The sequence below is a fragment of the Populus nigra genome, chromosome 16 (assembly GCF_951802175.1).
Source record: "Populus nigra chromosome 16, ddPopNigr1.1, whole genome shotgun sequence".
In the NCBI taxonomy this organism is placed as follows: domain Eukaryota; kingdom Viridiplantae; phylum Streptophyta; class Magnoliopsida; order Malpighiales; family Salicaceae; genus Populus; species Populus nigra.
Window position 1 is genome coordinate 4,879,507 of NC_084867.1, and position 27,435 is coordinate 4,906,941.

Below are 27,435 nucleotides of genomic sequence, written 5' to 3' on the forward strand. Positions count from 1 at the left end.
ATTTCAGGAAAATAAAAATTGGGTTAATGCCTTAATTTATCTTTATATAATAAGATAATTCTTCAAAATGTCCAGAAGGTCAATCCAATGTCCCGCGTGGCTTTTTTACCAAAACAATATTATATTATTATTTAAACAATATTATATTATTAATTTAATGATAGAGTTTCATAATTAGGTTGCATCACGTCACTAAAAGTTTTGAATATTTTTGTTTAAAATATATATTTTTATATATTTAAATTATTTAAATATATTAATATAAAAAATAATTTTAAAATAATAAATAAATTTTATTTTAATAAATTTTTAGAAATTAACACGTTTTACATTATAGTTGAATTTTTTTTTAAATTTTAATTTTTTTTATTTTTTTAAATTAATATATTTATGATATTTTCATATCATTTTAATATATTAATATTAAAAATAATTTTTTAAAATTAAAAAATATTATTTTAATATATATTAAAATAAAATACACTTTAACAAACAATAATAAACACGAGACAACCCTTGAATCTTCATTAAACCACAGCAGGTCTCGTTAATTCATAATTTCATATGCCAAGCAATGCAAGCCCAAAACCCCTGTTGGCGGTGTTGCAACGGATAAGAAGGGAAACGGATATAAAGTGATAAATATGCCCCGCCGTGTCTGTGCCTGATCTCTCAATCCCCTTTACTCCTATTTCTCTCTTTTCCGGGGTTTCTTACACTCGGTTGCAGAATTCTTTGTTTGTGAGTTTTAGACTAGGGTTAGGGTTTGCTTTGCACAATGGCAACCGCATCAGGTTTGTATTTTTATGTGATTTTGATTGGGATGCTGATTTCTTGACATTAGCTTTGGATTATTGGGATTTCTTAGACAAAATATTGATAATTATAAATTTAGCTATTATTTGGATTTTTTTACGTTAATTGATGTCGAAATAGGGGCGTAACAGATTCTGATTATATACAAAATAAAATAAATATGAAAGAAATTGCAGATTTAAGTCTCGTTTCGGTCGGTCTTTGTCTTGCAGTTGCATTTAAGTCTAGAGAGGACCATAGGAAGCAGATTGAATTGGAAGAAGCGCGTAAAGCTGGGCTTGCCCCTGCTGAGGTTGATGAGGATGGAAAGGAGATTAATCCTCACATTCCTCAGTATATGTCATCTGCACCTTGGTATCTCAATGCCGAGAAACCTGTAAGTTGCTTGCACCTTGCTTTTTTCGCTGTTATGCTTCTTTTTGTGGAAAGGATAAATCTTGATTTTGACTATCTTTTTGTTGATAAGTAGAGCTTGAAACATCAAAGGAAGTGGAAATCAGATCCTAATTATACAAAATCATGGTATGATAGAGGTGCAAAAGTTTTCCAGGCTGAAAAATATAGAAAGGGTGCATGCCACAAGTAAGTGATCTCTGTGTGCATGTGTGCCGTCTTTGCCTGACATTTTAGCTTGCATGTCATTCAATTTCATTTTTGTCTTAAGATGATCATTTATCCTCTTGTATGTGCTACAGCTGTGGAGCTATGACACATGCTGCAAAGTCATGCGTGAAAAGGCCCAGGAAAGTGGGTGCAAAATGGACTAACATACACATAGCCCCTGATGAAAAAATAGAGACTATTGAACTTGATTATGATGGCAAGCGAGACCGGTGGAATGGTTATGACCCATCAAGCTATAGCCATGTTGTTGAAAGATATGAAGCTCGAGATGCAGCTCGAAGGAAGTATGTGAAGGAACAACAACTTCAAAAATTGGAGGAGAAAAACGGGAACCAAAATGCTGAGGATGGGGTTAATGATGTGGACAATGATGAGGATGATTTAAGGGTAGATGAAGCCAAGGTTGACGAGAGCAAACAAATGGACTTTGCAAAGGTTGAGAAGCGTGTGCGAACAACAGGTGGTGGGAGCACGGGAACTGTTAGGAATTTGCGTATTCGTGAGGACACAGCAAAATATCTTTTAAATCTTGATGTTAACTCTGCGCACTATGACCCCAAAACCCGGTCCATGCGTGAGGATCCTCTTCCAGATGCAGATCCAAACGAAAAATTCTACGAGGTAAGTGCTCTTGAGAGCAGGAAATTTGTAAATAGCTCTGCAACTTCATTGACATGCTGTGAGCCCTAAACGGTATTTTTATTAAACATCTCTGTTTAAATGTTACAGGGAGATAACCAATATAGGAATAGTGGTCAAGCGTTGGAGTTCAAGCATCTCAACATCCATGCTTGGGAGGCATTTGATAAGGGACAAGATATTCACATGCAAGCAGCTCCATCTCAAGCGGAGTTGCTATATAAGAATCATAAGGTCATAAAAGAGAAGTTGAAGACCCGTACAAAGGACACTATTATGGAGAAGTATGGCAATGCGGCTAGTGAAGAGGAAATTCCAAGAGAACTTCTATTGGGACAGAGTGAAAGACAAGTTGAATATGATCGGGCAGGGCGGATTATCAAGGGGCAGGTAAATATTGAAACAACAATTAGTTTTTTTTTTTTTTGTTACAGATAATTGATAGTATTTCTGTTTTCATGGAGAAGCTGTGATGAACCTTGTTTTCAATCATCAAATACTCGTATGGTTCACGAGAACCATGGGTTTATTTTGGTCCTTGGTTAATATGGGACAATTTTTATCTGCAAGACTCTTAAAAAAAAATTGTCGTTGGTCCTGTTATCTCTGTTACTTGAACTTCTATTCTGAGCCACATTACCTGTGTAGACACAACATGATGCAGAATGGGTAGTAGTACAAAATTAAGGTCAGACCTGGCAATTTAACTTTGATGCATCAAAGAAAGAGGAACAGGGGCTCACTGTTGTTACTGATATTCTCATGAACTTTAGATGGTGGAGAGGTAGACAAACCATTAAGAAAAGGACAACAAAAGCCGATGATTGTAAGAGAAATAAAAAGAGAATCTGGTCACCATGAGTGTTTCTTGAGACGTGCAGCTGCAATTGTTGCTTCAAGTTATGCTGTCTCTTTTAATATCACTAATATAATACTTAGGATAAAAAAGAGGCCATCAATGTTTAAAGAAAATACTCAGCCTCGTACTATTTGCCACCCATGGCTACATACCCTATACCAGTCCAAACAAAATAGCTTCCAGTTCTTATTCTATTTACAAAGATGGTGAAAGGCTCAAGCTGAAAAAGAGCCATGACATATTGAACTTTTTTTGTTCATGTGAATAAATAAGTGTTGTAATTGCTCTGTCCAATGCTATTTACAGGAGACTGTACTTCCTAGAAGCAAGTACGAAGAAGATGTTTTCATTAATAATCACACAACCGTGTGGGGGTCATGGTGGAAGGATCATCAATGGGGCTACAAGTGCTGCAAGCAGATGATTCGGAACAGTTATTGCACAGGTGCTGCTGGAATAAAGGCTGCTGAGGCTGCAACTGATCTTATGAAGGCTAATATTGATCGTAAAGAGGCCACTAAAGGTTTGTCTCAGTTCTGTCTGTTGCTGTTAGACCTTGCCTGGACCCAGCTGAGTTCCTGGGTCATTGGTCGTCAGTTCAACCTCTATATTAATAATTAAACTGCTGGTTCCATAAACTAATTAAAAATATAGAGCTTTTCAAGTAATAATTATTATGTCATGACATGAAACAGTTTTTCTAACCTATAATTAACATACAAAGTATTGCAAGCTTTTTTTTTCTCCTCAAAAGACCAGTTTTTTTTATTGTTAATACATACAATATCATGTGAATCGAGGGTTCATTGTAAAACTTAATTTTGACTTTGTTATTTGTAATTTTGGATGGTGCGCGAATCATATTTTCTGGTGGAAAATTGTTGATTTAGATTCCATGAACATTATAAGCATGTAGTCTTAAAAGTATTGATCAATTGATTGTCAAAGATTTTAGACAAAATAAAATTTTTAAGTCTTCATAAGCTAAATGTAATTGTGGCTAGATTTCTATGTCTAATTCTGCATTACACATGGGAAACAGAGGCACCTGCACCAGTGGAGGAGAAACAGCTTGCTACTTGGGGAACTGAGGTTCCAGAAGATTTAATTTTGGATGAGAAGTTACTCGCTGAAGCGCTTAGAAAGGTGAATAAGAACAAGCCCTTTTAAATCATATGGGAAATTATTAGGTGCTCCTAATGTATCGTTCCTCCCGCTCACATAAATCTGGGACTCTTGATATGGCTGCCCCACACCTTTATGCGACCCGGGGGGGCAATAAGTAGGAGTACCTAATAATCTCTCCAATCATATTTTTTTTCCTTCTTGTTCCTTATTTTGTTTGCTCAGTTCCTTGGTGAAGTGGGCGAGTGGTGTTGCTCGTAAGTCTGTCAATTTTCTTGATTTGGCTACAACAGGAACAACTATAGAATTTGTTCTGCTTTTTTGTGAACGGTATTTAGTTCTATCGAGAACCTGAAAGGTTGGGATATGTTACAGGTCAACATTTCCCTTAGTACGGGTGCTATTGTTTGTTCATGGCGTGGTATTTTTAAGTGCTGGTTGAAGTTCTTCTCTTTGAGGTATGCTATGGTTGCTAATGTTTATTGCACATGTTTTGCTTGGACAGGAAGATGAAAGAAAGAGAGAGCAGAAAGATGAGAGAAAGCGGAAATACAATGTCAGGTGGAATGATGAGGTAACATTTGGATGATCGGCACTCGTGATTTGAATGTTGGACTATGTGTTGTGCTGTTATAGGGTTTGACCAGGCAATGTCTTAATCATTACAGGTTACTGCTGAAGATATGGAGGCATATAGGATGAAGAAAGTCCATCACGACGACCCAATGAAGGATTTCCTCCATTAAACTTTTGCTGTATTTAGTTGTAGCATGCAAATTTTCTCCTCTCCCCTTTGTTCAGCTTGGTATGCTTTTGTACTTCATTAATAAACACTGATTAATAATATAAAGATGAGATGGCTGATTGATTGTTATTGTGATGAATCGGATATCTACAAGGACACCTAAGATAATACCTAGACTTGCTCTATTATAGGGTACTTGATAGATCTGTTTGCTAATTGTAAAGAGACTGTAGTGGACTTTACTTCTCCAAGATCTAATTTCCAAAAATAAATAATGTACAGGATTAATACCTGCTTCTAAATCCCTTGATGCTTTCTCAAAATAAGAATTCCCTATAATGCAAGGAATTTGAAAACTCCCTGAATCTTTCAATCTAGGAGGCAACTTCTTTTGTGGAATTGCATTACTCTCCTTAGTTAACATTATCATCTCATGCTCTTTTTAACTTCCATTTTTCTGATAAAATATCCTTAAAAATACAAAGAAATTAGAGAATTGATTATCAAGCTTCTTATTTTTTAGTCTATGATGAAAAGGAACAAGTGAATCAAAGATTAAACGAGAATTTGTATTAGATATAAACTCCCTGGAATTCTTGAGCTTTGAAGCTTTATTTTTCTTTGAATTTTTAGCTTACTGATTGATTATTTGCTCTTTCAATTCCTCTATCTTCTACTGGTTTTCTCATATCATCAACTTTATCTTGCTTAAAACTTATTGTTTGTGGCTGCTCTATTATCCTCCCACTTCTTAATGATATTACTTTGACATGTTTCTTAGTATTGATAATAGTGTTACTTGGCAAAGTTCCTTGTGTTCTCTTTGTAAGAATGTGTGAGTGATGAATAATTTGAGCTTCAACGTTATGAATCAAAGCTAAATTGTTTTGGATTGCCAAATTTATATTTTGCATGTATTACATGAACATTTCTTCATGTATTAGCTCCTTTTGTTATTATGAAAAATTTTGAAGTGGTTTAGCTATCTCTTAATTGTTGTTTTATGAAAAATTAGGATGATTTCTCTATTCAGGATTAAATGGGTTTGAATATGGATTATTCTAATGTTGGAAATTGGATATGTAATTAACTTTCTTGGAATTTGGTAGAGCAGAAGGCTTTTCCATATGATAATTGATACTTGAGTGATTTCTTGCACAATAATCATATAATATTAGTTTAAATAATATTAACATTCACCTTACCTAGTTATTTAAATAGAGTTGTTATTTGTGCTGCCAATGTGGTAATAGAATCAAGTTCAAAAACTTCAACCGCCTTTCTTCACATTACTCTCACAAAAGGTCATTGATAGTTGTTGGATGTCAATTCTTCTAAAAATTTATCAATTGCTTCATGAGTTTTATTCATTAAAGCTCATCTAGCATTGTATCAACCATGAACATGTTTGTAGCTCTTAAACTATTGTAGAATATTTGGACTTGAAGCCATGCTGAAAGTTCATGATATAGACACTTTCTTAAAAAAAAAACTTTATATCTCTCTAATGCTTCATACAAAGAATCATTCTCAAATTGAGTAAATATGGTAATATCATTCCTTAGCTTTGTTGTCTTGGCCGGAGGAAAATACTTTTCTAAAAAGTTTTGTGCTAATTCCTCCCTAATAGTAATGATACCAGGTTATAGAGAATTTAGCCCTGCCTTCTCTTTTTCTTAAAGTAAAAAGGGAGAAGTCTCAAATGAATAACATTATCTACTACTCTGTTTTGCTTATGTTACATATCTTTAGAAAAAATTACGATATAAACATTATGATCCTCTTATGACAACCCCTCAAATTGAATAGTTTGTTGTATCAATTGAATTATCGATCGTTTAATCTCAAAATTATTGGCTTATATAGCTGGCCTATTTATGCTAGATGCAAACCCATTAACTGAAGGTATAAAATAGTTCTTTAAAGCTCTATTCACCTTTTCATTCTGCAACTTTGCCATGGTAATGGCTAATATGGTTATTTCTTACTTCTTCTTTTTATTAATCTCACGCAAAGTTATCAGAATATCAAGATAAAAAAGTGCAAAATCTAATGGTTTAGGATAAGGTATACACTTTTAATCTTGAAATAAAAAGAAAAGCAAAATTAAGATATAATCAAAGAAACAACAACAGCAGCAGCAGCAGCAACAACAACAACAATAATAACTCTAAATTAGTAATAATCTAACTAGTATCAATATCAATAACAAAATATTAATCCCTAACAATGGTGCCTTGTGCCTCCCGTTCTTGGCAAATCGTTGATTCTATATCTGATAACAATAAAAAAAACAATGGGATGTGTACTCGGGCAGCATGATGAGTCTGATAGAAAAGAGAGAGCGATCTATTATTCGAGTAAGAAATTCATAGATTGTGAGTTCGATATACATAATGGTAGAGAAGCTTTATTATGCACTTATATTGGCTACAAAAAACTTCGATAATGCAGGTTATATTACACTATATAGTTGATTTCAAAACTAGATCCTCTTAAATATATCTTCAACAAGCCTTATTTATCAAGTAGAATAACAAGATGACAAGTGTTGTTGGCTGAGTATGATGTAGTGTATATGACAAGAAAAGTCATGAAAGGAAGTGCTATCGTTGATCATTTGGCAAACAATACAATTGAAGATTATAAGCCTTTTGAATTTTGATTTCCCAGACGAAAACCTGGTGGTAGTAGCAAAAAAAGAAGAACCAAATTGGTGGACAATATATTTTGATGGAGTAGTAAATGTATATGGCAATAGGGCAGGAGCAGTGATGATTTCTCCTAACAGAAAACAATACCCTATTTTGATCAAGTTGTAGTTTGAGTGCACCAATAATATGGTTGAGTATGAAGCTTGTATCCTTGGATTAGAAGCTGTATTAGAATTGAAGATAAAGAAACTTGATGTCTATGGTGACTCAATGCTGATAATTTACCATGTGAAATGAGAATGGCAGACAAAAGATGAGAAGTTGAGGCCAAATCAAGAATATCTATCCAAACTAGTAAAATAATTTGATGAGATAAAATTCACTCATATAGGAAGAGACAAAAACCAATTTGCTGATGCTTTGGCCACTTTAGCTTTCATGGATAAAATTGATTATGAAAACAAAGTGCAACCCATATTTATTGAAGTCAAAAAATCTCTGGCTCACTGCCTACTTAATCGAATGAGAAAATGACAGGAATCCGTGGTATTATGATATCAAATAGTTTATCCAACACCGAAAGTATCCCCTGAGAGCATCCAATACATATGTGAATACCCTGCAAAGGTTAGTCATGGACTACTACCTCGATGCAAAAGTGTTATACAAGAAGTCATCCAATGAAACATTGTTAAAATGTTTGAGATGAGATATAAGTAAAAAAAGCACTCCAAGAAGTTCACGAAGGGATTTGTACAACTCGTGCTAGTGGACATATGACAACTAGGCAAATACAGAGGTTAGGGTATTTCTAAATGATCATGGAAAGAGATTGCATAGAATATGTCAGAAAATGCCACAAATGTCAGGTGTACAGTGATAAGATAAATGTGCCTCCAACTTTTCTATTCAATTTGACATCTCCATGGCCATTTGCAATGTGGGGATCGAATTGATGTAATTGGACTTGTCAATCCAAAAGCTAGCATCAAACATCAATTTATCCTAATAGCCATTGACTATATCACAAAATAGGTGGAAGCCAATTCATATTCTTACGTAACCTAGAATGTAGTGAATAGATTCATTGAACGAGATTACCTGAAAAGATAGTGACTGACAATGCTCTGAATTTCAATGAAAAAATAATAGTAGAGCTTTGTATAAAATAAAAAATTAAGCACTCAAACTCATCTTCATACAGGCAAAAAATGAATGGTTCTGTAAAAGTTTTCAACAAGAATATCAAGAAGATTATGCAAAAGATGGTAGTTATGTGCAAGGACGGGCATATAATGCTTCTTTTTGCTCTACATGCATATTGCACCACAATAAAAACATCTATAGGAGCTACACCTTATTCCCTAGTTTACAATATGAAAATAGTAATGCTGCTAGAAGCATAAATCCTATATTTAAGGGTACTTATGTAATTAAAACTTGAAGAAGCTGATTGGGTTAAAATGAGATACAAGCAGTTAAATTTAATAAGTGAAAAGGGGTTAGCTACAATCTGTCATCACCATTTATATCAACAAAGAATGGCCAAAGCATATGACAAGAAAGTCAGACCTAAGGTGTTTCAGGAAGGAGATCTAATGCTAGTAATGATCTTACCTTTACCTGACGAAGATTAGAGTAAGTAGGCACCCAACTACGAAGGCCTATATGTAGTGAATAAAGCATTCTTTAGGAGAGCTCTGTTATTGACAAGAATGGATGGAGTTAACTTGCCTAGGCCTGTGAAATCTGATTTTGTAAAGAAATATTATGCATAGTGTACTCATCTTCATTAAATCAATAAAGTTTGGTTATTCGTTCTCGTTACATCTTGTGTATTTTGCAAATGATCTCAAAAAGCTCAATATAAAAACTTTTTTCAAAAATCATTCCTTCTAAACAAAGGATTTCAAGATTTGACTTTGACTAATGATTTTAAGAAAAATCAATGCTTTGTCAAGATCAACAATTAACCTAGCAATTCCCTAAGAGATGGCTAAATACCTAGAAACCCAAATGGATGACCTATCCATCAAAGTTTGTTGTGCAAAAGCTACATGAAACAAAGACGATGAAGTTTTCATGAGTTATGAACTCGGAAAACAAATCCATACAAATTGATACGATAATAAGGTCAAAATTTATCAGTCCTAATCAATCTTGCTTGAAATGAAGAAAGACTATTTCTAAATGATGGTTGCAGTCCTAAATTGAGTTGAAGTGAAATTTTTTCCTTTGTAAGATAACCTTGGCTAGGACCACTCCCCACACTGGGGGCAAGTATTAGAAAATGATGAGAATGAAGGTATTTGAGAATGTCCACTAGTGATGAGAAAGTGGTCAGAAAACCAAAAAAAGAAGAAGAAGTAGAATACCTGTGAACAGAATCCATGAGATTTTGATTGAGGCTATAAAATAGGATAACCCAACAAGCCCAACAAAAAAAAGGGCTTTACTAAATGACAAATCTTAAAAAGACATACGGATATCTAAAAAATAAGCAAAATCTTCTGCTCTAACTTCGACGAACAAAGAAAAGAAAAATCATTAAGAAACTTTCAAATGGAATAGAAAAGGGCGTTGTTATCTTGATATGAGCAAATAAAGAGATTTTAGGAAATAAATGTTGATTAGGTGTTCAATCAAAGGTTTAGAGTGAAAAGAAAAACCTGGAAAGATCCATTGTCTCAACTTCTAAACATGAAGGTCTTTGATAGCATAACATATTTTGGAAGAATAGAAAGAGAGGATGAAAGGGCATTAAAGAGTGAAAGTGATCTTAGACCCATGAAAACCCTCAAACACCATTTGAGCATATGAACTCCTTTTCTTTGGTAGCTATAAAACTCAGCCTTCATTATGTGCATTGAAAAGTCTATTATAATTAAGTGAGCGGGAAAGACTAATAAATAGCGCTCTTAAAATGTAAGGAGCCATTTATAAGAATCATGATAAAGTGAAAAAGTATTTGTCTTTGTTCACGTTGAGAAAATCCAAACACAAGATTTTAAACAAGTACTTGATCTTTTTTTTTAACCAAATGCAAAATAGGTAATCTCTTAAACCAATCACCATGATGAAATATCTTTTTTCAAAGACCAATACAAATCATGAGAGTTACATGAACGTTGTTATTTGACATGTCATCGAAAAATCTGAGGTTTTTAGAAAGACAAAGTAAATTTTGTGAAATATTTGTTAGGAAAACACCTTAAAATAAAAACTAAAGAGTATGTCATAAGTATTTGAAAAAAGCACATGAAACATAACATTCTCATAAGATAAAAAGTTTTAATTCATTCCCAATTAGAAAAAAAAATATGATAGCATTCGTCACAACCTAAATACTTACAAAAGAAGAAGGCTATAAAGGCAGCTCGACACTTAAGATTTGAAAGTAACTTGCATGAACTTGCTCAAGTAAGTTGGGAGGGTAAGTCGACAAAGGAGACCACCTTAGAAATTACAACATTTAACAATTAAAAAGAGATTATGAAGAAAAAAAAGGCTATATTTTGAAAGGCATGCATTACATATGGTTTGACCTCAACTTTGAAATAGTGTTAGCGTAAGATTTGCCAATCAAGAGGAAAGACAATGAAATCTACACAAGTGAATGAAATCCAAGAAGTGGCAAATTCCATCCATAGGGTATGGATAACTAAGGTCATAAGACAAGGTGCTTGTTTTAAGAGTTTACCATTGGATGGTATTTTGTTTTGAACTATGGAAGGATTCGATGTAGATCCTAATATTTAGAATTTGAAAAGAGTAGGTCACCCCTGAAAATAGGCTATATTTTTTTTATATTTCAAAATAGACAGGTCCCCCGTGAAAATAAACTAATTTCAAAGAAACACGGAAGCTTGCTAAAATTCTTTTTAAAATTTGAAAAAGGGCAAGTTGCCTAGAATAGGCTAATTTTTAAATTTCAAAATGAGCAAGTCGCCTGTAAAAATAAACCAATTTTAGAAAAGTATGGAGGCTTGCGGAAATTCTTATTAGGATTTCAAAAAAGATAGATCGCCTGTAAAAACAGGTAAATTTTTTAATTTCAAAATGGGCAGATCACCCATGAAAATAGACCAATTTCAAGGAAACATAGAGGCTTGTTGAAATTCTTTTTGGAATTTGAAAAAGAAAAGGTTGCTCATAAAAATTGACCAATTTTAGGGAAACATGGAGACTTGCTGAAATCTTTTTAGAAATTTGGAAAAAGGTAGATCGCCCGTGAAAATAGGCATATTTTTTAATTTTAAAAGAGGCAAGTCACTTGTGAAAATAGACCAATTTTTTATTTTTTAAAAGGATAGGTCACCCATGATACAAAATCTTGATGAGATTTTGCTTCATAAGTATTGTAAAGAGGTGATATTTGTTGTTACTCACCTTTCTCCCTATAAAAAAAATCAAGAAAAGAAAAAATTAAATAAAAAAAGAAATCCAAAAAAACAAGATGAGATACATGAAGAAAGCCTAGAAGATTGTCCAAGTTAGTGGTGAAAGATCAAAATAACAAGTGAAAAAGTTGGAGGACCAAAATGTATAAGATTACCAAAATTGGCAACCCAATTTTGATTGACAAAGGGCCTATTTGTGAATATATTTTTATTTGGGGTAAAGAAATACAAATTTGGACAGGTAAGGATTTAATGAAAATTTTAAAAGGTTTAATTAATTTTATTGAGGACTTAATTGCAAGAAAAATTAATTTTTGAAATCAATTTAGGCTTTAATTGGAAGAAATTTAAGTATGGGGTCGAATAATTGCAATTTTAAAGAGTTAATTTGGTCAAATCAAGGGCTTAATTGTATAAATATTAAAGTTTGATGGATAATTAAAAATTGATTGAAGAAATAAAAAACCAAGGACTAAATTGAAAAAGACACGTAATTGTAGGGGTTGAAATTACCAAATCAGGGGCTAAATTAGAGAAAATTAAAAGTTTGATGTTCAATTAAGGGCACAAGTGCACAAATCAGACACCAAAGACCAAGATGAAAATAACGCTAAACTTTAGAGCTGATGATTGAGTTTGGCGGGGTGAAATTGCATGAAATTAAAAGTTTAAAAGGCAATTAAAGATGCAATTAAAAGTAATTGAAAGAATAGAGATTAAAATGAAATTTATCATGCCTCAAATTAAAAACCCTAATTTATAGGGTTTAACTTAGACGACGCATTGTTCAACTACTATTTAGCTTCTTCTTCGATAATTTTGGCTGATCGAGTAGACACTTTCAAGCGAATGAATATGACATTTTTTGACCATCTTTGGGGTTGTAACCACCACCATTCAATAGAAAAACACCCCCTCTACAAACATCAGTTACTCTCATCAAACGTTTACATCTTATTTTCTTCAACTAACTCAACAACATCTTGTCACTGATCAGTCATTACTGCATTTTTAGATTCTAGACTGATCAGGTTGATACTTTTAAATGAATAAATATGGAGCTATATACCTCTATATTGAGCAAGGTTGGTCCAAACAAAAAATATGCGCCCCCTCTACCAAGATCAAGTGGTCTTTAACGATGATGATGTTAGAGTTGCTCCGACAAAGCCTCAAAAGTTGTTAACTCAGTCATCAATGGTTGTGACATCCATTTAAAAAAACCACCAATATTTTTTATATGTTCACACTTGAAGCCTTCTCGGTGGGTTGTTATTAAAAGTTGTCCACGTTTCTCTCAAAATCAAAATGCCAGAAACAAGCTCTTTGGCCTCCAAGTTTGGGAAAACCACCAAAACCTACAAAAACCAAGTTTATTGTAAAACCACCATTAAAAAACCAGTATAGTTACAAAGCTCACAACTGTAAAACATACTCCAGAACCCTCTTATTTTGATCAAATGGCTAAGTTTTGATCAATCTATGTTTGAACCCATAAAAAACCTTAGCAAAACCTTATGAATACCTTAGTAGAAAATTAGAGCAGAGAGAAGAAAAAATGGAGAAAATATTGATAAAAAAACTCTAAATGTAAAGGTTTAAGAGCCTTGGACAAAGATTTCTTAAGCTTTGAAAGGGTAGCAAGCTTATGGGAGCAATAGTTTATAAGGAAAACAAAGAGGGTAGTAACTACTCTAAGGGCTTGAAGGTCTACTTTTTAACCTAAAAATGGAGTCCATGTGGCCTATTTAAGTGTATTTTTATTGTCATTTGGTCTATATTTATGTTTACAAGCATATAGATGAGATTTAGAATGCTTAGCAAGTATTCTTATGGTTGTCTATTTTGTTACTATGATAGTTTGATTATGTTTTCTCAAGTTTGTTTTTTATGTTTTAGATGTAATAAAAATCTTCTATTTAAGTTTTTTTTTATAAAACAATGTTTTAGTGTAACTTAAGCAATGCATGTTGAAGCAATGATGTTTATCCTAGATTTGCTAGGTCAGTTAGTGACCAAAATGAGCTTAGAAAAACCAATTTTGAATCCATATTGCATGAACTAGGGATGATTGATTAGTACTTAAAAGTGTATTTTTATCAAGGTTTTATATCATCATTTTGCATTTGAAATATTAATAACTCCTTAACTAGAGCAGGTTTTATAATAACAAGTCTAAAAATATAAGATAGCTTTAATTTATGGTAAATGCTCATTTTAAATGCAGGCATATCTCACAATTCAAAGGATTGATTAATGTGATTAACTATTGAAAGTCAAAGGACAAAGAAAAGGCTATGCTTAGAAAAGAGATGTTGATTCAATTCAAATTGGAACACTATTAAGTCATTAGGTCATATCTGGAGCTGTAGATCTTGGATTTCAGTTTGGTTTATATGGATATAAAGCTAAGAAATAGGCCCACAATATTCATGAAGAGTGGAAGACCCAAATCTGCCATTTTCAAATTCAAAGCTTGGCCACAAAAGAGAAGTCAGAATCTGTCCTGCAATCCAACCCAAACACTGCTCAAAATTTTACCTATATATGGAGTTCTAGAAGGCAAAAGAACGTCAAATTTGGTGGGTGGAAAGATAAGACAATTTCCAACAATTTTCATGATGACCACCTGCTCAAGTTCTGATGTTAGCAATGCCATTTCATCCAGACAAGAGCTTGAGGGCTATCCACCATGTCCATAAGCACTACTCAATATTTTAGTCATATCTCGAGCTTTAGTGATCCAAATGCTCTAAAATATTGTGGGTGGAAAGAGGAGATGATTTCCAACAACGTTTATAAAGAACACTTTGCCAAATTCTGATTGCATCAATGTTATTTCATCCAGCTAAAATGCTTGAGTGCTACTGTCCACCAAGTCCACTAAATCAATAGTTGGCCATTACATCAATAATCAATTACCAAATATTCAGTTTCGAATTTTAGCCTATGAAAGGAGGCATTTGCCATTCATTTAAGCATTTTGGTTCTTAGATCAAGATCATGTTCTTGATTTCTTTGTATCTTGTAATGTTCAAGTTTTATTTCATGTTTTATTTTCATTAATCTCTTGTTTATACTTTTCATTTCCTTTACTACTCTTAGTTAACTTATATCATAATTATGTTTTTATCTTGTTTATTTATGTTCTTCTTCTTCATTATGTCTAGCTAAGTTAATTATGTCAAGGTGAAAAGGTTTCACTAATGGTGTTAGAATATGTAAAATATAAACTCAACATGGACTTTAATGTTTATATCCAAGAAAGTTTGTTATTAACATGTCTTATTTTTTTTATCTTACTAATTCTTAATACCTTGCTTGTTAAATGGTTAATCTAGATTTGTGTTATATAATACTTGGTACATCAAATGCTTGATCCTTCATAGTCTTCGGTCGACATTGTTTTTATGAGAGGAACTTGATTTGTTGTTAACATCAGTTAGCATAATGAATTCCTGACAATATTTAAAAGTATGGTGTTATTAAAATAAGATATTAATATGGTCATGTTAAAAATTTATAACGAACTATTAAGGATAAATCATCCGATTAGAACCTCCTTTATGTGTGGTTTCCAATTGAGTAATAAAAAGAGTTTATATTGTACTTATTACTAATACCATTAGTGGATCCTCTAACCTTGACAACTGTTTTTATCATTGTTTAATCCTCATATTAATCTCACATCTCAAAGATCTCTTTAACTCTTTGTTAAATTATATATATTATTTATAATTTATATAGTTGACCTTTTTGTGGATCGACCCCGGTCTTGCCAGGTTATTTATTATTTCGATACTTTTGCACTTGAGATAAGACATCAACTTTTCGATCGTGTCAGTGATCATTTTCGGTTCGGTTCGGTTTTTATAAAAAAAAGCAACCAAACCGAATTTTTTTTAAAAAAAAATGAAATCGAACCGAAAATGGTTCAAACTTACCCGTTTCAGTTCGGTTCGGTTTTTTTGGACAAAAATCAGTTCAAACCGGTTTGGCTAAGTTTTTTTTTATTTGGCTCGGTTTTGGCTCGGTTTTTCCGGTTTGGCTCTGTTTTTTTCTAGTTTTTTTTCGATTTGGGTTCGATTCAATTTTGTTTTTTCTGTTTCAAGCTTATAAAACCGAAACCGAATCGAACCGGTTGGTTGTTTCAAAATTTTAATCGGTTTTTTTTCATAGTTCGGTTTTTTTGGTTATTTTTTTTTCTGGTTTTCTCGGTTTAATTATTTGTTCGATTTTTTTGCTCACCCTAGCATGAACATATAGGTTGTTTTAGTTGATAGTTTTTGGATTTGGAACATCTTGCATGATCTTGATTTTGTTTGTTGGTTCTTTTGATTCAAATATGCTTGGTTATGATAATGTGGTTTATTAGAACTTAGAAAGCATGTTTTAGAAGCCTACTATGCTAGTTTTGGGTTTGATAGTGACTGGTTCTATATCTGAGCATTTTCTAGGTTTTAAGGCAATGTTTTTCATGTTCTTAAAAAGAACGTTGCCTTAACCCTATGATTTGGTTCGATTTGGTCAAATTCTTTACACAAAATCCTTCGGTTGACTTTATTAGTCAATAACCTAGGGTTTATTTGCATCAATAACATGTTTTTAGTAGGTTTTGATCTTAGGGTTTCAATTTTGAACCAAAATCTATTTTGAGAAAATCATTGTTTTTTAGTGATAATCGAAGCGCATCAATTCTAGATTATTAACCCTTGTATGATTTTCAACATGTATATGTACTTAGTTCATCCATATTTGGTCTAATTTGAAATTTACATAGCTAGGTTCATATTGAATGTTCTTCGGAGTTCTTCATGTTCTTTGTTTTTCTGAGTTTTGATCCTTTTTGATAAAAAGTTCTTGAGTTTTTATTTTTTTAAGCTTGATTTCAATTTGGATTTTGGTTTAGGTTTTGGTTTGTGTTTTAGGTCAAACCAATGGACTTTCATTCGGTTTCTGGTTAAACTAAAAGTTTTCGAGTCAACTCTCAAAATTAGGTTGAAGGTTAAGATTCTGTTTGGCTGACAATGTTTTTGCTAAAGGTTTTCTTTGGCTCAAGGGTGTGTTTGGAAAACACCCCATAAGACTAGTTTAATAGTTTTGGTTTTAGGGGAAAATAGGTATTTGTTAAACATAGTCTAAAAAAAAAGATTTTTACTTGTTGCATCCGGTCCAATCCTTACAAAACAAAAATTTCATTTTATCCATAAAAAAAATAGAGAGAAAATGTTTTTCTAGCATTGTTTTAGAAAAAAATATTTGAATTTTTTTTTAATTTACAATAAGTTTGTAAAATACCTTAAGGATTTGACCAATATTTCAATAACCATATTTTTGTTTCTTTGAGAATTAAAGGTTAACATTCTTGCATAAATGTTAGACTTACAAGTAGACTGGTATTTAAATATCAGGAGTTGATTAGAAAATTCTCATAATTGTTTTTTGAATATTCACTAATTTTAATTGGAAGTATTTTTCACTACAATATATGAGTTGTGGAAAATGTTTTCGTCTTTCAAGATAGATGAACTTTGTCAAGGCACTAAATGGATTCTTCATATAAAAGTTTATCTAGGAATATAAGCTCATAATAAATTTGAAATATCAAATTTATTCATGAGCGTAAATCTTTGTTCTGAGCCATAGACGGACCACCGGTTAAGAATCCATCGACATCTTTAAACCATATCCAAACCACACAATACAACTTACCTCAGGTAAGATGCGCTTGGGGTACTAATATATTTCTTAACTACAACCAGTCTCAAATAACAACAATTCACTTGGGTCTCCTAGTGATCCTAAACCAAACAACTAGGTAACGACTCCTTGACATCTTGTCATGTTGCACACGTATGTGCAACAAGGTTTATGATTGAAAACCTCTTTTTGACTCTCTACCAAAGGATATACCTAAGTAGTTCAAGTGTAACTTATACTTTTAAAATAGTTTTTCTCTCATAAGAGAATGAGCATACCTTACACAAGTGAAGATTACAAAGATTAAACTCAAGTCTTTATAAAGATGTACTCTAACTCAAGGATGTGAAAAGTTGATTTGATGTAATACAGGATTCAAAGCTTTTCAAGAGAATACAAAGATGAATTACAACTTTTTAGAATAAGAAAAATTCAAAGCATCAAGTATGTAAGATTATAAAGCAGTAAGGGTGGGAGAGAGATCTTAAACTGAAATCAATTGGGTATTTATAGAAAAATTCCAAAACTAGCTGTTACACAAAAACAAAAAATAAGAGAAGAACCTTTGCTCTTCCAAGTATTTTTCTAGGTGTAAGAAACAACTATGTTGATGATGTTTTTAGAGAAAATGAGTTGTTGCAAGAACAATAAGAGTATTGAGCACACTTCTCTCAAAATTACAAGTCTCTCACCTTAGTTTTTAATAAATAAATGGTGTAGAAACCCATGTGATAAGAGTTTTACCTATAAGTGGAAAACAAAATATTTTATAGTTCAAGAGCATATAAAAAGTATCATGCTCTTCATTTTAGTGCAAATACCAAAAATATATGATGATGAAAATTTTTCATGAAGTAATTTTTAGTATGAAATATTTTGTGCACTTGAAATATTTTTGCATATAAATTTTGCAATAAGTTAGGATGAAAATCATTTTGTGTTGCAAAATTAAATTCTATAAAGACTTGATTATTTAGAGATTTAAGCTTGAGAATCTTTAAGTCAACTTTGCATCCAAAGAGTCCATGACTTCATTTTGGCGTAGAAAAACTCTTATAACAATAATACTTTGACATATTCATTAAATGCACTTAATATGTGTTATCATTCAAATCAAGTAATTCATAAGTACATAATGACCTTTAGGCTAACTTGTGAGTCTCTAACATCCTTTTCTTTCTCTCTAATGTCTAGGAATGTGTCTAATCTCTTTTTTTTTATCCTCTTCCTAGTCTCCTTTACTTTGAACTGCTCAATCATTTTATTTTTTTCAATGAAATGTATATATTTGTTGGTGTTCAGTGCATGTGTGTTAGTCCTGTCCTTGTTTTTAATATTGTATGTCTCTTTTTATGGTATTCTATGTGTGCGAGAGTTGCTCCTTATGGTGTTGGTTTCCGTATGTGTTTTGTATTGTAGTGCAAAATGCTTTTCAAATGTATTTTTCAATTGAAAATGCATCAAAATGATGTTTGTTAAGATTTTTTTATTTTTGAATTAGCACATCAAAACTATATAAAAAAACACTTAAAAAGCATTAATTTGATTTTTTTTTCAAGCAAAAAACAATTTAAAAAGTAGGCTATAACACAAAAACAAAGACTCACTCTACTTTTATTTATCAAGTTATCCTCTTTTTTTCTCTACTATGTGGACATGTTTATTATTCTCCAACCACTATTAATCTCTTGCTTTACCTTTGTATTTTGCATTTTATCTTGTTTTTAGTCATGGTCATGGTCATGTGGGGACAGTCCATTTGGACAACCAAAAGGACTAACTAACAAAGTAGAAAAATTGGGGGCGCTTTCTATAGGCTGATAAAACTAGACCCGGAGGACTTAGTGGGCCTGACGACACCTACAAGAAAAATACTCTGAAACTTAAGTCAATATAGTGTTTGTTTAGGTGACAGAGAGAATAAATATTCTATACACTTAAATGCTCCTCAAACCTTATTTAAATCTTGTATAAGACTTATGTTTTTCTAGACACGTGTTATCTAGAGAGATGAGCTGTGACAAACCTTTTATCTAGAGAAATGAAGCTCTGTTTTTAAAATAAATATCTATGATATTTATAGAGATATTTATGGAGGTATGTACATTATATAAAACATCTGTGTATTGCTTTCATGTTTCATAAAAACCCTTCAAGACTTGTAATCTATGTTTGGAAGACTTGACACATAAAAGGTGTCACAAAGTACTTTACTTACAGTGGGTAATGTTACCTTTTTGTATATCATCAGAACCCTCCAAGTCTTAGTGACACCTTTTATGTGTTCAATTTTCCATAAAAGTACTTTGTGGGCATAGCCTTAGTGCATAATTATGGGCGTAGTTACAGGCTTAGTCGTAGACGTAATCGTTGGCATCATTGTGGGTATTGTTGTGTATAGCTGCTGGCGTAGCCACGTAGGCGTAACTGTGGGCATAACCTCTGGCGTAGCGATGTGAGGCATAATTGTTGTTGCATCGATGTTTTGTCAACCATGGAAAGAACTTTTGAGAAACAGGAATGAATTGGCTTTTTGATTAGTTCTTACAGACAACGCTAATTGATAAGGCTGGAAAAACCCTTCGCAGAAAGATTGGGGGCGCTTTTCATAGGCTGATAAAACTAGACTTAGAGGACTTGGTGGGCTCGACGACACCTGCAAGAAAAACACTTTAAAGCTTAAGTCAGAATAGTGTTTGTTCAGGTGACAGGGATAATAAATATTCTCTAGATTTAAATGTTCCTTAAACCTTGTTTAAATCTTGTATAAGACTTGTGTTTTTTTAAATATATGTTGTCTAGAGAAATAGAGCCTAGAGATATGAGCTTTGACAAACCTTTTATCTGAAAAGATAAAACTTTGTTTATATAGACTTTATTAAGATCAATATCTTAAGAAATATTTAAGATATTTTATATAAATATCTCATAACTATCTAAGTTATAAGATATTTAATATAAATATCACAACAAAGATATTTATGAAGGTGTGTACATTGTATAAAACATCTGTGTATTTTTTTTCATGTATCATCACTAACCTTTTTTTTTTAATACACCATCTCATAGTAATAGTAGCATAATTTAAGTCATGCGAGGGACCACCTTTGAATTAAATTGTCTTTTATTGGTATGAATAACAATACTAATTAATATATTGCAGTTAGTTGGGAATTGTGGTCCATATCCCTCATTCCCTATTATATGTGCAAACATTGATGTTCAACTTTTAATTATCTATTCCTAATAGTTATTGAGATCATGTCCTTGAGCACACCTTACATGATGATAATGCTCGATGAAAATGATGTTTTTCTAGTTAGATAGCTAGATAAATTAACAAGAGGTAAGTGTAATATGTTGGGAAAGATGCTCATTGTTTTTTTTACTTTTGAAGAAAGAGAGGCAAACAAAAAGAGAAAATAAAAGGTGAAACCTATATCCCACCCAAAGTGATAAAAATATCTCCACCTAGGATTTCTATCTCCTAGTTGTATCTATTTTTTTCTTTAAAGTGGGCATAAGGAGTAACTAATAGAATGTTTCTAATTATTCTCTGAGCACCATAAATTTTGATATGTGTGCTTGAATGTGATTTTGCTCTATCCTTATTAAATTTCTATTTTTTTTTATTTATTTATTTCAATAGTTGAGTTTGTGACCAAATTCATGAGTTGCAATTATAAAGTTAGTTTTAACCTCAAATGTTAGCTTAATTATCCTTGTAATGCTTTTTTTTAACTTCAAAAATGCATTTAACCTATATTAGCAATGGTAACAAATCATTTTTACCCATAATGTTATCTAATAATTTCAGTGTTGCTTTTCTGTTCATATTTCGTTAAGAATAGTTAATAAATTTTGTTAAAATAACACTTAGCATACATAAAAATAATCAGAAAAAATTTATTACCAAAATATTGAAGATATACAGAAAATTTGTGAAATGAACTACAATTTCCTTTCTTTTTGTTAGTTCTTATATTTTTTTTTTCTCTTAACTTTCTCTTTGTGAAAAATTGTATGCATGCCATGTGTACTTTTAAGAGAATTTATTATGGTTTTTTTGAGATGTGAACCTCGTGAATATAAAGATTTAGAAACCCACAATTAAATTGAACATTCTTAAGAAAGCTAAATGCAGTCTTTTGAATGAGCTTGACACAACGATAACTTGTACCGAGACACCAAGACTATAAAAATTGAATCCCACTCAACACCTATGATGAGATGCAAATTTTTGAGATGCGAACCTCGTGGATATAAAGATTTAGAAACCCACAATTAAATTGAACATTCTTAAGAAAGCTAAATGCAGTCTTTTGAATGAGCTTGACACAACGATAACTTGTACCGAGACACCAAGACTATAAAAATTGAATCCCACTCAACACCTATGATGAGATGCAAATGAGAAGTATGAAAAACACCACGAAACTTACTCAATTCTTTAATAAGTTAAAATAGTTCAATGAAGAATCAAAATGTATGAGCAAAACCTCACACATACAATAATAATTGCTAAAATCAAAGTTTTTTTTTAAAAAAAGATTATGATTATGAGGAGATAGAATCTAAAAGTGACAAATCTGAGGAGGATGATATGTCATCACTTAAGGATTGTAATGATGTTAAGTATCTATTTGATGGAGAGGTTTTGGCGATCAGGATGTCACTTAATATTAAGATTATGGATGATGATGTAGAGCAACAAAAGAAAAACATCTTTCATACTAGATGCCATATAAGTAACAATATATGTAGTATGATTATTGATAGTTGGAGTTATGTTTAAAATTGAACTTGATAATTATTGAATTTGAATACTATTATGCATGAAAGATCTTATAGACTTTAATTTTTGAATGAATATAATGAAGTGAGAGTGTTACTAAACATGTTATTGTTATATCAAGTTCAATTTTAAACATGATTTTAACTTTTTTTTTAAATGATTGATTTGACTATGGTTTTTTTGGATTTTTATATCTACAAGATTTGCATCATTTTTGCTCTTAATTTTCTCTTATATAACATTTTTACCCTTAAAATGTTTTTGGAGTTCAACATTTAAATTGTTAAATAATGTTAAATGGTAAAAATGATTCATCAACTAGTCAATGATAACATAGTCAAGAAATGGGATGGTAACCAAATTATAGGTAACCAAAAAATAAAAGAAAAGGCCAAATTATAGGTAACCAAAAAAATAAAAGAGAGGGCCAAATCCCATAAAAGAAAAACTAGGTCTAGGCTTGAAGCTTAGTTAGAAAACAAATTTGGATGCACATCTAAAGCACATGAAGACCTCAGCACCTGAAGAAAAGCCATCCATTCCCATCAAGTTTATATACTAGATAGGTGTGTATGTTGATTCAGAGCCTAGTGATAAGTAATATCTTTTCTTATTTAAAGTTTTTTGAATATCTTTTCTTATTTAAAGTTTTTTGAAGAGAGAAAAAAATATTAATAAGTTAAACTATAAATTATATATAGTTAAAGAGTTAAATTCATTGCAAAATCTCCTACTACATAAAATAAAATTTTGATCTATAAAAAAAATTAAATGGGAAATTGCGTCTAAATACTTTATCTATATTCTCATAAATTTAAAAGAAAATAACTTAATTGGCGATTTTCATCCATATAATAATAATAATAATTCAAGTGTGGTTGTGTGAGGCTAACACATACTCGTGTGTGAAGGGTTCGGATTAAAGATTAATAATAGTTGAGTTACAAATGATTTGACTAATCCATATAATTAACGAATCCGTTTATGATCTTTGGAACTCTACAGAGATCCCAACGAGGTAGCGTGAAGACCAAGCTAATAACATATTTGGGACCGTAAACATGCTGTCCCTAGACCACTAGGATAGGCCTTGGTGGGGCCATGATCATGATTATGCTCTGAGCTCTCCATACATTTATAATTAATTAATTAATTAATTAATCCGGCGAGCGAGATGGGCTTCCTATCTTTCGTTAACATCAAGTGCTGGCTCGTATATACATATATGAACGAGAGAGAAACAACGAAACATCACTTTCATTTACGATTTTGCTCGTCTATAGACATGTATGATTTCGGTGGCTAGGTGTCGGGTTAAATTTTTTAAAATGCTAAAATAATATGGTGAGGAGATGATAATTTGATATAATCCGGGCATGTAATCTAGAGTATGGGCTTCAAAGAATATGCAAAATGAAAAATAAGAAGAAATTTTAGATTTCAAGGCTTAATAATCTAATGTCAAGAATAAAAACAAAAAAAAAATATAATGTTAAAGAAAAAAACCCATGTCAATTCGAGGCAACTTAACGAATTTACACTACCAGAAAATTGATAAATACAAACAGAAATACCGAAGGAATATTTCCGTCGGTAAATTTTCGAGGGATTTTACCAACGAAAATATTCCCTCGATATATACCGAGGGAATTACCGTGGGAAAAAAATTAAAACAAAGCAAAAAAAATTGATGACGTGTTATTTTTACCAACGAAATTACCTACGAACTTTATTCTGTCTGTAAATTTGTTGGTAAACTGTGAACATTGTTCATCATATCAATTACAAAGGGAATCACCGACGGAATTTTCCATCGATATTTTTCAGAGAGCTCCAGAATTGTTCACTTTCCAATTGCACTATTAATTGTTGTTCTTTAAAGACAAAATCACCGACAAATTGAAAAGTCGCCAGTGTTATTTGGCGGTTTTCTGAAAAAATTCAATTAATTTAAATTTTTCATTTAAATATCACAGATGGAATCACCGAAGGATTGAAAAATCATCGGTAATTGTTGGCAGTTTCTGAAAACTTTTTACGAAAATAAAAATTTAAATTAAATATTACCGATGGAATTACCGACAAAATAATTAAAAAATATTAATATTCAATTATCCGTCGGTAAATTCATCGCTAACACATCCCAATAAAAAGTCTGAATCCCCTTATTTCACAAGAGACATACTCATTTATTATTATTATTATTATTATTATTATTCACTATATGTAAAAAAAATATCAATATCTATTTCCTTCTCTTCTTTTCTCTCTTCATATCCTTCTATTTTTTTTCATGTTCGGGTATGTCTTCTTCTTCTTTCTTCTTTTATCCTCTTAGTTTTTTTTTAATTAATATGCTTTACGAAATTTTTTTTCTCTCCTTAGCTTCACTTGCAACTACATTAAGATAAGATTTTTCTTTTTTCTTTTTTTTTCATGATTTTTTTCACTATATTTTTATTTTATTTTATTTTTAATTGTTTTGTTCTTAATAATTGTATAAATGTTGTTGTGAGATTTGTTTTTCATATGAGATCAATTTTAGCTGATTTATTTATAGGATTTTTAAATTTTTAGCAATTGCAACTTCATTTTTTTCATATGAATTTTTTAGTTGAATTTATTTTATTGTTTTATTTATTTGTTGCAAATTTGTTTAAGTTGATTTTCTTATTCTTTTTTCCAAGCATTTTGAGTATATATTATAGAGTGTTGATTTATGTTAATTTAATTATTTTATAATTTTATAAAATGAATTTTTTAAAAAATGTTTTAAAATAATTACCAACGCTATTTCCGATGGAAATTCCGTCGGTAAATCTGTTGGTAATAAAAAAATATTATTACCAACGCGTCTTTTCCGTCAGTAAATCCATCGGTAATAATATTTTTTTATTACCAACGGATTTACCAATGGACAAAAAATTACCGATGAAAGATGCACCGACGGAGCATTTTCGTCGGTGATTTCGTCGATAAATTAATTACCGACGGAATATGTATCTTACGTTGACGGAAAAATTATGTCGGTAAAACTGTTAAATGATTTAGTGTTACAACTTGTAATATGAGATTGAAAGAAAAAATTCAAAAGAAAGATCTAATACAAAAAATCAAAGTTCAATAAAAAAAACATAAAAAAAACCTCGATCCAACTCGGATTAACTTTACGAACCCACTCTCGGAATAGCCAAACAGAAAGAAAAGTAAAAAAAATGACAAAGCTTAAAGGCAAATAATTTAATACAAAATGATAAAATTAAAAGAATGAACTAGCAAAAAAGACCTAAGTTAAATAAAAAATATTATGAAATAAAATGCAAGTTTCAAGTTAATTTGATTAACCCACTCTCAAAATAACAAAACAAAAGGAGAATTGAAAATTTTCAAAATAACTTGTAAAATTATATATATATATATATATATATATATATATATATATATATATATTAAAAATCTAAATACCACCAACCTCATATGAGAATTATATATAAAAAGAAAACCTATAGCAAAATACCTAAAGTGTCATTGCATCCATAGTTAAAGAAAGATTAATTTTTTGAAGGCATTTATGTAATTAACTTGTAAAAAAACGATAAAAAACTTGAAAAGCCCTTGAAACTGAGGAATATTTTTTTAATAAAGGAATGCTTATACAAAATCGTTTTCCCAATATGGCAGCTAGCTAGAAGAGGTCGGTTGCTTCATTTTTTTTTCCCCAACTGTGCGTAGTTATTTAATTAATACAAATATCTCACAGTTTAGGTATTATACACACCGGGCAGTAACGAAAGTGGCTGTCCATACAGATTCGAGTAGTTGTCAATTATTTCCATCCCTTTCTCTGTTGTTTCTTTATATAAATAAATGAATTAAAATAGACGGCAAGGTTCAGATTTATAGATATAGTTTATTCTGATAAAAACAATATGAGCTGGGCCCGTATTATTGAATTCCATGTAAGTTGTCCTCGACTCGACCCCTCTCTCTCTCTCTGATGCTGCCAAGAGCTCCGGCGACTCCGAGCAAAAAAAGTCATTAGAACAGCAAGAATCAAGCATTCTGAGTCCAGATTTAAAATAATCAAGAGTTTATAATAATTAATCCTAAACTTAGAACCATGACGCAAACAAGTCATGGTTGGGTCATGTGCTGCCTTCCACCAACAAATGTGCATAATCCAACAGATTATGTTGTTTTAATTAACACCACATAAGTATGATTATAAAAGTGTTTCTAAACTGGTTTTATTTGTTATTTAAAAGAAACTAATTTAAGTGCATGCCATGTTTAATATAAATAAGGTATTAAAAATAATCAATTAAGAGGATAGGGGATTGTTTTATATTAAATTAATATTTTTTATTTTTAAAAAATTTATTTTTATATCAATACATAAAAAAATAATTTATTTTTAGCTGTCATCCTCGATAGTAAAAACACAGAAGAAGCATACAAAGAGGCGGGGGCCCCACCACCACATGATAGGTGGGGTAAGTGGTTGTGGGGCCCAAAATGAGATGATGCCTCCACTCCAACCGACTGGGCCTTGGAAGCTGAGCTTAAGGTTGGTGGGTTAGGACAGTGACTTCCATTACAGGGTACGACCAAGAAGACCCAGCGAAACACCGTATCTTTTACGATCTTCAAGATTGTGAAAGGTTTTGACAAAGTGTTTGTCCTTGTTAGCTACTATTCTTCTTCACTCCCTCCCTGAGTTCTTAAGCATTTGAAAATGATTACCTTATTTTCCCAGCTTTTGTTGACTGTGGTAGCCTAATTAATTCTCGAGGCACGAGGATTTAAAGAAATACTAGCCAAGAACAAAAGCAACTTGATTACTCGTAACCCTGACAAGAGGCAATACAACCCTGAGAAATCGACACGCAAAAGATATAAAGAATTTGATGTGTCTCCTCCATTCAAAAGATTCCGAATCTCATTCACCAGCATTAAATTTGGATGAAAATGTTTGATGGAATGGTAGCGGTTGTTTTTTAAATAATTTTTCATGTTAAAATATATATTAATGATATTTTTTTATTTTTTTAAAATTATTTTTCATATCAGCACATTAA

At 31.6% G+C, this 27,435-nt stretch overlaps 1 protein-coding gene across 1 annotated transcript; it reads left to right on the plus strand.

Moving 5' to 3' along the window:
* The first annotated feature begins 514 nt into the window (after positions 1-514).
* Positions 515-4,937, plus strand: LOC133675114 (pre-mRNA-splicing factor SLU7-A). The gene is made up of 9 exons (XM_062096391.1): positions 515-794; positions 1,029-1,192; positions 1,286-1,398; positions 1,512-2,061; positions 2,170-2,469; positions 3,245-3,461; positions 3,981-4,084; positions 4,569-4,637; positions 4,732-4,937. Exons 1-9 carry the CDS (start codon positions 779-781, stop codon positions 4,807-4,809), a joined length of 1,611 nt encoding a protein of 536 aa, XP_061952375.1. The 5' UTR covers positions 515-778; the 3' UTR covers positions 4,810-4,937.
* The last annotated feature ends 22,498 nt before the right edge of the window (positions 4,938-27,435 follow it).